The 13,386-nt window shown below is 64.7% G+C and overlaps 1 protein-coding gene across 1 annotated transcript; it reads left to right on the top strand.

The window, feature by feature from the left end:
* Positions 1-129: 129 nt before the first annotated feature.
* LOC124232440 (mucin-2-like) lies at positions 130-13,361 on the top strand (the record flags this gene model as incomplete). Its single annotated transcript, XM_046649410.1, has 28 exons — positions 130-205; positions 1,149-1,419; positions 2,393-2,507; positions 2,884-2,974; positions 3,056-3,165; positions 3,354-3,564; positions 3,881-4,006; positions 4,613-4,730; positions 4,849-4,987; positions 5,077-5,187; positions 5,270-5,339; positions 5,485-5,622; positions 5,711-5,875; positions 6,311-6,495; positions 6,795-6,921; positions 7,308-7,563; positions 7,711-7,763; positions 7,897-7,997; positions 8,465-8,616; positions 8,933-9,071; positions 9,384-9,494; positions 9,580-9,759; positions 9,897-10,136; positions 10,651-10,807; positions 11,108-11,257; positions 11,924-12,071; positions 12,637-12,680; positions 13,071-13,361. Coding segments are annotated over exons 1-28 (4,075 nt in total), but the record flags the coding sequence as incomplete, so codon positions are not given.
* Between the last annotated feature and the right edge of the window lie 25 nt (positions 13,362-13,386).

Raw genomic sequence — 13,386 nt, 5'->3', positions numbered from 1 at the left:
ATAATCTGGCTAAGGCCCCACCCACCCCTCGCCCCTCCCCTGCCCTCCTGCTCTCAGACCGCCCTGCGGGGCATATAAGGCCCGGACCCCTGTCCCCTGTTGCTCTCCCACACCAGCCTCTGAGCCACCATGGGGCTGCCACTAGCCCGCCTAGTGGCCCTCTGCCTGGCCCTGACCTTGGCCAGGGGCGAGGAGCTGCGGAGAGGTGAGGGGCAGCGGGCAGCACTATGGGCAGCACGACCTGAGGGTCAGGACATCCGGGGCAGCCCAGCGCAGACGGTCCTACCTGGGAGGAGGAGGCGATCCTCTTCTGCCGGCATTTGGGGCAGCCTGGCATCTTCTGGGGTAGACAGGCTGGGTCCAGCTTCCTGCAGCCCCCACCCCTCCTGACTTTGGGTGGAGGGAAGGAAGGAAGGAGGAAGGGAACAAGGGAAAGAAGGAGGCAGGGAGGAAAGGACAGGTGGTCTTGGGCTCCCGTCATTCCTTTGAAAGCCATCGCCAGCACAGAGCGTTCCCGGGGGTGATACCAGGTGGAAACACCTGCGCCAGACTGTCGTCCGTGGGTGTGGGGGAGGCCAGTCCAAGGGACCCTGGGAGGGGCAAGGCCAAGATGGCCACTTCTGAGGAGCCGGAGAGGTGGCTTCAGCCAGAGAAGACCGAATGTGGGATGGGGACATCTCTATCCCGCAGGGCTGCGTGAGAAAGCCACCGGGGGGCCCTGGACCCAAATGGATGGACACAAAGTGGGGACCCTCGGACGGGTCCAGCACTGCCCTTCTGCTGGATGAGAGGCGGCTGGGTGGGGCATGGAGTGGATGGAGTGTGGCAGTGATGGGGTGCTGGGTGGCACTGGGCCAGGTGGACAGGGCACTCAGGGAACCTGAGAGACCCCTGCCCCCACTGCCTGCTGGGCCAATGGCCATGTGCCACACCAGGCCGGGGTGCAAGGGCGCGACACTGGAGACGTCCTTTCTGGGGGCTGAGACCGCGGGCGAGGTGACCACAGTGTAGCAGAGGCCCCTCCTGCAGGACCACCTGAGCCGCTTGAGCTGCCTCTGGAGGGTCCTGAGGGCAGTGGCTGGGCTGGGGCCTGGGGACGAGCCTGAGGGCGGCCTGGGGGGCTCACGCTCCGTCGCGCTGTTCCCCAGAGGGCAGAACGCGCAACCACGGCCACAACGTCTGTAGCACCTGGGGCGACTTCCACTACAAGACCTTCGATGGCGACGTCTTCCGCTTCCCCGGCCTCTGCGACTACAACTTCGCCTCGGACTGCCGTGACACCTACAAGGAGTTTGCTGTGCACCTGAAGCGGGGCCCAGGCCGCAAGGGTGGCCACCCCCAGGTCGAGTACATCCTGTTGACCGTCAAGGACGACATGGTCTACCTCACCCCCGAGCTGGCTGTGCTGAATGGGGCTAAGTGAGTGCGGTCGGGCGGCGTCCCCCCACATCCTAGACAGGGGGCCCCGTGGCTTCTGTGAGCAAGCAGGAGCCTGGCCAGCCCCCACAAGCCCCTCTCCACCCTGGCACATGGCTAAGGAGAACACCGGGGTTTCACTTCAGGTCACTGATTCATTCAGCAAACACTGATGAGCCCCATGGGTGAGGGACCAGGGAAGGGGTTTTATTTCTCCCACAGTCTTACAGACCCATGGCTCACAGCCCACCAGACTCTGGGCCTGCATGGGGGACAGGTGGCCATCCTGGTGGGGGTGGCCTGGCAGCCTCTGGGGAGGAGGCCCTATGCCCTGCTGTGCCAGGCTAGAGGTACAGATGCCCTGCAGCGGGGGGCTTTTGGGGGCCCCCAGCCCACCACCCCAGCCTTCGTTCCCCATTGTGTCCGGAACAATGGAGCCTAAGTGCATTCCTGTCTGGCGGCTCCCCACCTGCGTGGTCTGCCTTCTCCCTGCACCAGGGGATCTTGTTTCCCCTAGAGGCTGCAGCCCTGGCAGCCAGCCCCAGTCTCAGGGTGGGGGTGGGTACAGGGCCCACGGAGGCAGAGTTTGGGGTGAGCACAGAGCCAGGGCCCACCCTGGGCGGTGGATGGAGAAGCCCCTCCCCACTCTCAGGGCTGTCGTGGGGCTCCTGCCCAGGACAGACCCAGAGGAGGGGTGCAGAGACGGAGAACGGCAGGCAGGGTGTGGCTTCCTGTGAAGGAGCCCGGCCAGCCCAGGTGGAGAGGGTCTCTGGTCACTGCTCAAGTCCGCCGAGAGGGAGGACAAGGCCTTTTGTGACCACAGGGCCGGAGCTGGCCAGGCAGGGCTGGCTGAGAGGCTGAGGCCAGGCCATCCCAGCCCACACGATGCACAGCCTCAGTGGCCTCTGGGCAGCGGGACCCCTGGCCCTGGCTGGGCGGCTCTGTGGGCTGGCTCGTGACCCTGTTGCCCCCCCAGGGTCAGCACCCCTCACTACAGCCCCGGGCTGCTCATCGAGAGGAACGACGCCTACATCAAGGTCTACTCCCGTGCCGGCCTCACCCTCATGTGGGACTGGGAGGACTCGCTCATGGTGGGTGCCGCCCCAGCGCCACAGGGCCCTGGGGCCGAGGGGACTCCATCAGAGCTCTGGGACTCCAGGGGAGCAGAGGGGAGCCAGTGGTCCCATCCTCACCAAGAGCGGGGTCCATGGTGGGCTGGGAGTGTGGAGCAGCCTGTCTGCTGGTGGAGAAGGCTGGGGGCAGAGGCGGGGCCAGGCAGCCCACCCAGAAAGGCACCTCGGGGCCTCGGGTGGTGGGCCAGCCCTCCCCATCTCCCAATCCCCTCCTGGTCCTCAGTGATGCCAGGACACCCCCTGGCTGACCACAGCCCTCCTGCTACACCCATTCAAACAAGTTGCAGGTGCTGCCTGGCCATGGCTGCTCACCTGCTCTCTCTTCCCCCGACAGCTGGAGCTGGACAGTAAATTCCAGAACCACACGTGTGGGCTCTGTGGGGACTACAACGGCCTGCAGAGCTACTCCGAGTTCCTGTCTGATGGTGAGGGCCTCCTCGGGGGCTTAGGGGGCAGGTGTGTGCAGACTCCCGGGTGCCCCTCGCTGACCGGCTGTGGTCCCCCAGGCATGCTCTTCAGTGCTGTCCAGTTCGGGAACATGCAGAAGATCAACAAGCCCGAGGTGGTGTGCGATGACCCCGAGGAGGGGCAGACCCCTGAGTCCTGCTCTGAGCACGTGAGTGGCTGGCCGGGGACCCCTGCCCAGGGGAGGAGCCATTCCCGGGGGGGAGACCCTATGGGAGCAGTGCCCAACCCTCTCCTCAGAGGGCCCTGTGCCCGCTGGTCTCTGCTGGGGGCCCCCCCGCGGTGTGGAGGGGAGGAGGGGGTGAGCAGCCCCGCCCACCGCCCGTGTCTGTCCACCAGCGCGCCGAGTGCGAGAAGCTGCTGACAGCCGCGGCCTTCAAGGACTGCCTGGGCCTGGTGCCGCTGGAGCCGTACGTACGGGCCTGTGTGCAGGACCGTTGCCAGTGCCCCTCGGGCGCCTCCTGCATCTGCAGCACCCTGGCTGAGTTCTCCCGCCAGTGCTCGCACGCCGGCGGACGCCCCGGGAACTGGAGGACTGGCACTCTCTGTCGTAAGCGCCACGCGCATGAATCGGGAGGGCGGGGACCCAGGGGCACATGGGGGATGATCCACCAATCCACAGGGAGCACTGCAGCCTTGCCGGCCCAGGGCAGGGCAGCCTGGTGCCCTGGATCAGGAGTCACACCTCTGCCCACCCTTGAGGCGGCCTTGGCTTTGGCGTGGGCGGGAGAAACCGCCTGGGTGGGAGACTAGAGCCCTCTGGGTGCACCCCACGGGCAGGTCCAGCCTCTCCCCTCCCCCACCAGCTTCCCTCCACCCTTGGCGTAAGTGCCTCACGTCTCAGGGGCTGTCCTTTGCCCTTCTAGCCAAGAGCTGCCCCGGGAACATGGTTTACCTGGAGAGTGGCTCGCCCTGCATGGACACCTGCTCACACCTGGAGGTCAGCAGCCTGTGTGAGGAGCACCGCCTGGACGGCTGTTTCTGCCCTGAAGGTGTGCGCTGGGGCACCCACGGGCATGCGGGGGCAGGAGGGGTGGTGCCCTGATACGGCCCACCCTCGCCTGAGGGCGCTGGGACCAGTGGCCTTGGGTTTTCCGCTGCACCAGGGGGACAGCCATGCTGGGATGGTGGTGCCGGGTGGTGGGGGCAGCAATGGCACAGGAAGCAAGGCACGGTGCCCCCACTGAAATCGAGGGACGAGGAACAGGGAGAAAGGGCACAAATGCTGAAGTTCCCACCTCATTCACACACGATGACGGCTTCTGGGAGTCTGGCGGGAGGGAAGGCTTCCTGGTTGTCACCCCTTGACAGACCCCCTCCTGTCCGGCCCATGGAGCCTGTAGGACCCTGGGAAGGGGCCTGACTCTCAGGCCCCCATGGCATGTCCCTGACCAGACACTGTGTGGGGACCATGGTGTCGCCCAAAGGACCAGAGGTGCTTGTGGGAGGGAGGCCTGGCTGGTAGCCCCCCCTCGGGGATTCTGGCATCTTCCGGAGGCTGTCCCACGGCTGTGGCTTTGGCAATGGCAGCCCCATTGTGGGGAATCTGGCACTTTCCGAGGCCAGTGAGTGTAACGCCCCGCCCGGCACTGTCCCAGGCACCGTGTACGATGACATTGCGGGCAGCGGCTGCATCCCCGTGAGCCAGTGCCACTGCAAGCTGCAGGGACAGAAGTACACGCCCGGCCAGCAGATCACCAAGGACTGCGAGCAGTGGTGGGTCCCGGGGGCCGGGGCTGGGGGCCAGATTGTGGAGGGTCCTGGGGATCTGGGCTGGAGACCCGGCGGCCTAGGGGAAGCAGCTCAGACTGACCCTGGGCCCCACTGCCTGCAGCGTGTGCAATGCCGGCCGCTGGGTGTGCAAAGACCGGCCGTGCCCCGGGTCCTGTGCGCTGGAGGGCGGCTCCCACATCACCACCTTTGATGGGAAGAGGTACACCTTCCACGGGGACTGCTACTATGTGCTGACCAAGGTAGGCGGGCGTGGCGGGCAGGCAGGCACGTGTGGGGAGCTGGCTCTCCCTGCTCCCCTGCTCATTCAGTGTCTCCGCCCTCCCCGCAGAGCGACCACAATAACTCCTACGCCCTCCTGGGCGAGCTGGCCGTCTGCGGCTCCACGGACAAGCAGACCTGCCTGAAGACGGTGGTGCTGCTGGCCGACAAGAAGCAGAACGTGGGTACCCCGCCCCTGCCCTGCCGGCACCCCCGGGGGCTCCATGGCCCTTAGCCCCACCGTCCCTTGGCCTTTCCCTCAGGTGGTGGTCTTCAAGTCGGATGGCACTGTGCTCCTGAACGAGCTGCAGGTGAAATTGCCCCACGTGACGGGTGAGTGATGGGCCGGGGCCCAGGTAGGAAGCAGGACGGTCCCCCTGCAGCACCAGACCGGCTTGCTGAAAGTGGCGGGCCTGGGGAGCACCTGCCGAGTGGCGCCTCACCACTCCTCACTGCCCCTCCCCGCCCCACCTGGCAGCGAGCTTCTCCATCTTCCAACCGTCCTTGCATCACCTCATCGTGAACACCGCCTTCGGCCTCAGGCTGCAGGTCCAGCTGGTGCCGATCATGCAGCTCTTCCTGACGCTGGACCAGGCCGCCCAGGGCCGCGTGCAGGGTGAGTGGCCCCGCCTGCTCCCGCGACAGAGTCCCACGTGGGGCCTACCCTGCCAGGCCCTTCCCAACCTGGTCCCTCGGCCCCTCAGGCCTCTGTGGGAACTTCAATGGCCTGGAGGGTGATGACTTCAAGACAGCTGGTGGGCTGGTGGAGGCCACGGGGGCGAGCTTCGCCAACACCTGGAAGGTCCAGTCGAGCTGCCCCGACAAGCTGGACTGGCTGGATGACCCCTGCTCCCTCAACATCGAGAGTGGTGAGGCAGATGGGGTTCCTGCTGGGACGTGGGGGTGGGTGGAGGTGAGATGGCCTGCCCCACTCAGGGCCCGCCTGCTACTTTCTGCCAAATGTGTGGTTTATGGTGGCCCATGATGGCAGCCCACCAAGTGACATGGCAAGGTACTAGACCTGCCAATGGCTGGATGGTGGCCCTCCTCCAGGGACTGGCCTGGTGCCATGACAGGATACCCTCCCACCCGCTGTGCTGCCTTTTGCGTCCCAGGAGGCAGAGAGGGTGGGTGGTGGGCGCCCCTGCCTTGCACGGGGCTCTGTCCTGCGCTGAGTTGGCCTGGAGGGGGACCGGCTCAGTCCACAGTGGGGACAGTGTCTGCTCCAGCCTGGGCCACCAAGCAGCCAGACTCAGGGCACTTGCTGGAGGGGCCACCCCTGAGGTTCTGACCGGCCTCTGCAGCCAACTATGCTGAGCATTGGTGCTCCCTGCTGAGGAAGACGGAGTCCCCCTTCGGCAGGTGTCACTCGGTTGTGGACCCAGCTCAGTACTACAAGGTGGGTGGGACCCCCTCCTGCACTCCCCAGCCCCTGCTCCGTGACAGGAAGGTGTCCCCGGTGCGCCTGGCTGAGCCTGACTGGCTGCCTGTGAGGTTTTCGCTAGGGGCTGCTGAGTGTCTGTGTGGGTAAGACTGTGTGTGAGTGTGCATACACGTATGTGTTTGTGTGCACACGTGTAAACATGTGTCTCTGTGCACCGTGTATGTGTGCATGCATGTGTGAGTGTGTTATGTTTTTGGACCTGTGGAAGTGGGAGTTTAAGCGTGCTCACGTGTGTATATGTGTGGGTGCATGTATACTAGTGTGTGTCCAGGAGTGCTTGCACATGTGTGTGCATCCCCAAGCTCAGCTCCCTCCCTCACTGCCCTGCCTCGGTTTACCCCCAGAGGTGCAAATACGACACGTGCAACTGCCAGAACAACGAGGAGTGTCTGTGCGCCGCCCTGTCCTCCTACGCCCGTGCCTGTGCCGCCAAGGGCGTCACGCTGTGGGGCTGGCGGGAGAACATCTGCAGTGAGTGCCGTCCCGTGCTGGCCTCCTGGGCTTGGGGGTCCTGGCTTCTCTATAGGGCGGGGGGCTGGGGCTTGGCCTTTGATTCAGGCCCTGTCCCCGGTGGCAACTCACCCTGAGGCCAGGGAGAGGGATCGGTCCACTGCTAGCGGGTGACGCAGCTTCCAGCTTCGTCTGCCAGGAAGGCGGGAAACCGGTGCTCGGCTGCTCCACGCTTGCGGGAAGGGGTCTGAACTGTGGCCGCTACCCGTTTGCCTGGACAGGGAGGCATGTGGGGCGGGCCACCTGTACAGCCGGGGCGGCCCTAGGATGAGAGCTCCGCTGGCCGCCTGCGGGGACGTGGCTGGGGCCGTCCCTCGTGCCCTCACGCCGGCCCTGCCCCTCTGCAGACAGGGACGTGGGCTCCTGCCCCAACTCGCAGATCTTCCTGTACAACCTGACCACCTGCCAGCAGACCTGCCGCTCGCTGTCCGAGGCCGACGCCCACTGCCTCCAGGGCTTTGCGCCTGTGGACGGCTGCGGCTGCCCCGACCGCACCTTCCTGGACGAGAAGGGCCGCTGTGTGCCCCTGGCTAAGTGCTCCTGCTACCACCGAGGGCTCTACCTGGATGCGGGAGAGGTGGTCCTGAGGCAGGAGGAGCGGTGGTGAGTGGCCTGGGGCCTGGAGGGAGGGAGGGCATGGGGGTGGGCAGGGCTGGCTCTACCTGGGGGAGCCACCATCCCCGCCCCGCCACACAGAGTCTCTGGGCCTGTCCTCAAAGGGCCCCGTTCACCTTCCCACTCTCCCTGCAGCGTGTGCCGCAACGGGAGGCTGCACTGCAATCCAGTCAAGCTGATTGGCGAGGGTAAGTGAATGTGGCCTGAGGTCGGGCCCCCTGCCCCTTGCCCCTCATCCTGCTCCCCCTACCCCCTCTCCTTCCTGCCTGAGCCCGCCAGCCGCCTACTTCAGCTGAGCTGGGGTGGCTCCTCTGTCTGCAGCCTGCAAAGCCCCAAAGATCCACATTGACTGCAACAACCAGACCGCGCTGACCATCCGGAACCCCCGCCCCCTCAGCTGCCAGACGCTGGCTGCAGGACACGTGCGTGCTGGGACCGCCATGGAGGGGAGGGTGCTCCCGGGGCAACCAGGGAGGAGAGGGCACAGCTGGGGTGGCTGTGGACGGGAGGGTTCAGCCAAACTCCCACCCTGACCCTGAGCTGCTTTGCCAGTTCCTGAGGACCCATGAGGCTCATTGACCCCTCCTGTCCCTGGGGCCTGGTGGCGGCCTGCAGGCTCCGCTTAGTCTGCTGGGGTCACAGGGGCCAGTGTAGGGGCCCCTGGCAGGCAGCACTCACCTGTCGACCTGCCCAGTAGTGGAGGTGTCCAAGGAAGAAGGGTTCCAGGGGTGGGCCCGACAGAGGGATCAGGGGTCAAGTGGTGGAGGCGGGGGTGGGGGTGGGGGACACAAGAGGAGTCTGCAGTGTCAGAGGAGGGGTCAGGCAAGGGCAGCCAAGATCCCAGGCCTGGCATCTAATGCCTGAACCCCGCTCCGCCACCACCCCACAGTACCAGACAGAGTGTGTGAGCGGCTGCGTGTGCCCCGAGGGGCTGATCGACGACGGCCGAGGTGGCTGCGTTGTGGAGGAGGACTGCCCCTGTGTGCACAACAAGGGCTTCTTCTCCCACGGGGACAAGATCAAGGTGGACTGCAACACCTGGTGAGTGGCCTGGCCTGGCTGCCCTTCAGTTGGAGCGTGTCCTGCAGGCCAGGCCAAGGGTTGGGGCTGTTTCCCGTGGGGCCAGCTAGGGCCAGCAGGGCCGCGTGGCACTCCACTTGCGGGCAAGACCCTGGCCGGGATCGGAGGGGCACTGGGGTGGCACCTGCCGAGCTGGTGTGGGTTGGCAGGCATCATGTGTGAGCTGCCTGGGGAGGTGTCGGCACCGTGCCCCTGGCTTGGCCAGGCTGCCCTCTGAGCAGGGCTGGGAGGCCCCGGGCCCTGTAGTGCCTCCAGGCCCCTCTCCTGCTCTCCTCAGCACCTGCCAGAGAGGACGCTGGGCATGCACCCAGTCTGTGTGCCACGGCACGTGTGTCATCCATGGGAGCAGCCACTACATCACCTTTGATGGGAAGTACTACAACTTCGATGGAAACTGCTCCTACGTGGCCGTTCAGGTGAGGCCAGGGCACCGCCAAGGCCTGCACCTGCCCATGTCCACGCTCTGCCGGCCCTGAGCTGCTCTCAGTGAAGGCTCCTGTGGGTGTGAGGGGCCAGCCCTTCCTCCATGCTCCCATCCTGTGACCCTCCCTCGGGTGCACGGGGGGTGTAGGTGTGCATTGAGGGCTGTGCGAGGTTGGTGAGGTCCCACATGTGGCATGGTTATCCCCTCTTGACAGAGGAGGGGCTGAGGCTCAGCTGGGGTGGGGCTCCCAGTGGGGCACCTGTGGCCCAGCTGGCCTGCCTCACACTCTGCCATGGGTCCCCAGGACTACTGCGGCCAGAACTCCTCACTGGGCTCCTTCAGCATCATCACTGAGAATGTCCCGTGTGGCACCACGGGCGTCACCTGCTCCAAGGCCATCAAGATCTTCATCGGGGTGAGTGCTGCCCATCCCCAGGGATGTGAGGGTCCTCGGGGACCCTTGGACCTGGCCAGTGACTGGGCCTCTCCCCTGGGCACAGAGGACAGAGCTGAAGCTGGAGGACAAACACCGCGTGGTGATCCAGCGTGACGTGGGCCACCATGTGGCCTACACCACGCGGGAGGTGGGCCAGTACCTGGTGGTGGAGGCCAGTGTCGGCATCATCGTCATCTGGGACAAGAGGACCACCATCTTCATCAAGCTGGCCCCCTCCTACAAGGTACGCAGCCTCCCCTGCCCACCAGGCCTCTGCAGGGCTGGTCCTGCACGCACACAGGGCCTCCCAGGCACAGCGGGGCCGTACCCCTCCCTCCCTCGAGCCCCCTCACGAAGCCCCCGGCTCGCTGGTCTCCGCAGGGCACTGTGTGCGGCCTGTGTGGGAACTTCGACCAGCGCTCCAAGAATGACTTCACCACGCGGGACCACATGGTGGTGGAGAGCGAACTGGATTTTGGGAACAGCTGGAAGGAGGCCCACACCTGCCCGGATGTGAGCGCCACCCCCGAGCCGTGCACCCTGAAGCCACACCGCCGCTCCTGGGCCAAGAAGCAGTGCAGCATCATCAAGAGCCCGGTCTTCAGCGCCTGCCACAGCAAGGTGGGGGAGGTGTGGGTGGCGGGCATGGGACTGGCTGTGGGTGGGCAACATCTCCCTGCCTGGTGCGCACACTGGGAGTGGCTCAGCTGTGTCACCTCCAGCTTCAGCACCATCCTCCATGTCCTTTGGACACACGACCAGAGGACCATCTTTCCCTCAGAACTCTGGCTGGACCCACAGCCTCCTTTACCTTCCAGGAGGGAGAAAGGACACACAGCCCCTAAGACCCGATGGTCCTCAGCTCCAGGCAGTGGGGGCGAGGGAGCAGGTGCAGGGTGGCCTGCCTCATGGCAGAAGACCCCAGGCCCCTGAGGGTCTGCATGGCCAGAGTTGGCCAACTGTGTCTGGACCTCACCCGTCAGCCCCACTGGAGGCCTGGGAAGCTAGTGCTGGATGACCACCCCCTGTCCCAGGAATGGGGCTGGTCTCTGGGTCCTGAGGTCCTCCGGCCGCAGTGGGAGGCCTGGCCCCATGGAGCAGCACAGGCCCAGGGCTCATGGTGGCTTCTCCCCAGGTGGACCCCACGCCCTTCTACGAGGCCTGTGTCTATGACTCGTGCTCCTGCGACTCGGGCGGCGACTGCGAGTGCTTCTGCTCTGCCGTGGCCGCCTACGCCCAGGAGTGCACCAAGGAGGGGGCCTGCGTGTTCTGGAGGACGCCAGACCTGTGCCGTGAGTGTCCACCCATCCCGGGACTGGGTGCCAGCAGGTCAGGCGGTGCTCATTACCCTTGCAAGGGATGGGGTGTATGTGGTCCCCTGCCCACCTCCCCCAACCCAAGGATCAAAGTGTCCTCCCTCGGGGCCTAGGGAGCTATTTAAGAATACAATTAGTAATGTGTGGTCGTGAAAGTAGAGGAGTTCTTCTACAGTGCTGCGCGGGGTGGCAGGAGGGAGCTGGCCCCTCCCGGCCTGTCCCCCGGACCTGGCCTCCGCACTTGCCTGAGTCTGAGCTCACCTCCCTCCTCCCCAGCCATATTCTGTGACTACTACAACCCCCCGCACGAGTGTGAGTGGCACTACGAGCCTTGTGGGCACCGCAGCTTCGAGACCTGCAGGACCATCAATGGCATTCACTCCAGCATCTCCATGTCCTATCTTGAGGGTGAGCGGGGCCTCCTGGGTGAGAGTGGTCTGCCCTGCCCTGCTGGCCTGGGGCTGCAGGACAGTCTCCTCTGGAGACCCTTGTGGTCACCCTGAGAGCGGCTCTGTGGGGGCTGGGGACCCCGAGTCTCAGGGTGGGCCAGGTTCAATTTCTGCAGAGTCTGTTGATTGCACAGTGGGCTTGGAGACTGAGCTATGACCCCGCCCTCTTGGGGGGAGGCAGAAAAGAAGCAGGTTAACAGGCCCCGGGTGTTGCCAGGAGCAGAGAGTGCTATGAGACCTGCAGAGCAGGACGAGGGGGAGGGAGCTTTCAGAGGTGGGTCTGGGAGGCCTCTCCAGGGCCTTTGAGCTGAGAACCAGCGACATGAAGGACTGAGCTGTGAAGTCTGGGGAGGGAGCCTCCTACCTCGTGGGAGGGACGTCAGGTCAGGACCCAGGGTGCAACCTGGAGGCTGGGCAGGGCCAGGCTGTCCCTCAGCAGGTGGCGGGACCTAGTTGTCACTTTGGCCATGTGGCAGTGTGCAGGGCCCAGCTGGGGGGATGCAGGTCCCTGCCTTTCCAGTCCCTGGCCTTTCCATAGTGACATCCTGCAGAGAAGGACCTGCCAGAGTGGGGCCCATGGGTGGGGTCTGGTGGACATGGGGTCCTCCACCATGGTCCAAGCCCTGTGACCTGTGCCCACTAGGCTGCTACCCCCGGTGCCCTAAGCACAGGCCCATCTATGACGAGGACCTGAAGAAGTGCGTCAGAAGAGACCAATGTGGCTGCTATATCGAGGACACCCGCTACCTACCTGGAGCGTCTGTTCCCACGGACGACATCTGCCAGTCTTGGTACCTAGGCTTATATCGTAGGGAACGTGTGGGAGGGCTGCACACACACAGGCACACACACACATGCTCACATGCATGCACCTGTGACACGGCCACACGCACAGATGCATATGCACCCACGAGCATTCACATCTATGCACCCACGCACAGGCACACAACGTGTTCACATACACAGAAGTGGACACAACACCACATGCACAGGCACACACGCACAGGTGCACATGCACAACCCTGGGTGCACATGCGCATGGATGCACACACGCACGCTTGCACACAGGAGCCATGGCGCGGGGATCAGCCCCCTTCTCGGGGAGACCCCGGCCTTCCTTCTTGGCCTCCCTTCTGTGTCCGGCTTTTGCCTACCTCGCCTCGTCCACACTCTGCACAGTTAGAACGGGTGGCTCGTCTGGGTAGTTCTTTTGGGCTTCTGGCAGGCCTTGGGGGCTTGGCATCAGGGGTGTGCACAGAGGGTGAAGCCTCCAGCGTGGCAGGGAGGGCAGAGACTGGGGGTAGAAGCAACTTACCTCATTTTCCGGGGTCTGAAGCTGCAACACTTGCCTTCCAGCGTGTGCACCAAGTCCTCGAAGGTCGTCTGCCGGCCCAAGGAAGGTAAGCTGCCGTCTGCGGCTGCCCCCGAGGTGGCAGGCGGGGTCCCACCCAGAAGAGCCCGTGGCTGCGCTGTCTCTGGACCCTGGACACTCAGTCTCCTCCTCCACCCCGTGGACCCCAGGGGACCTTCCCGGCTCAGAGCTGCCTGATGGCAAGCAGCCCCTTGGGGCTCGCATCATGATGCTCCCCGTGGCAAATGCCCTCCTGTGACCCAGCTTCTCTGTCCTGATGGGGGCTCTTAGGGTTCTGGGGAGAGGTCCTGATGGGGCATTGGTTTGCTGCTTGCCGGGGACAGGGGAGAGCCCACCTTTCCCTTCTCAGACAGGCCAAGGGGGTTCTTGTGAGTCTTGCTCCCAAAGTGTTGACATCAGCCTCGCTCCCATCCCCCAGGAAAGATTCTCAACTACACCCAGGACGGCTTCTTCTGCTACTGGGAGCTATGTGGCCCCAACGGGATGGTGGAGCAGCACTTCAACATCTGTGGGTCCACACTGTCACCCTCAACCTCCTCCGGACCCACGAGCGTGACCCCTGTCACCTCCACCACCGCCACCACCACCACCATCATCACAACGACCCCCACCTCAACAGAGACCTCAAACCCTACGCCTAACAAGTCCACACCCATGCCCACTACTACGTGTGTGGCTGACTGCAAGTGGACTGGGTGGCTGGATTCTGGTAAACCAAATGTGACCAAACAAGG

Source organism: Equus quagga, unplaced genomic scaffold (genome assembly GCF_021613505.1).
Source record: "Equus quagga isolate Etosha38 unplaced genomic scaffold, UCLA_HA_Equagga_1.0 HiC_scaffold_6102_RagTag, whole genome shotgun sequence".
Classification (NCBI taxonomy): domain Eukaryota; kingdom Metazoa; phylum Chordata; class Mammalia; order Perissodactyla; family Equidae; genus Equus; species Equus quagga.
This window is presented reverse-complemented; position numbering and strand designations above follow the sequence as displayed.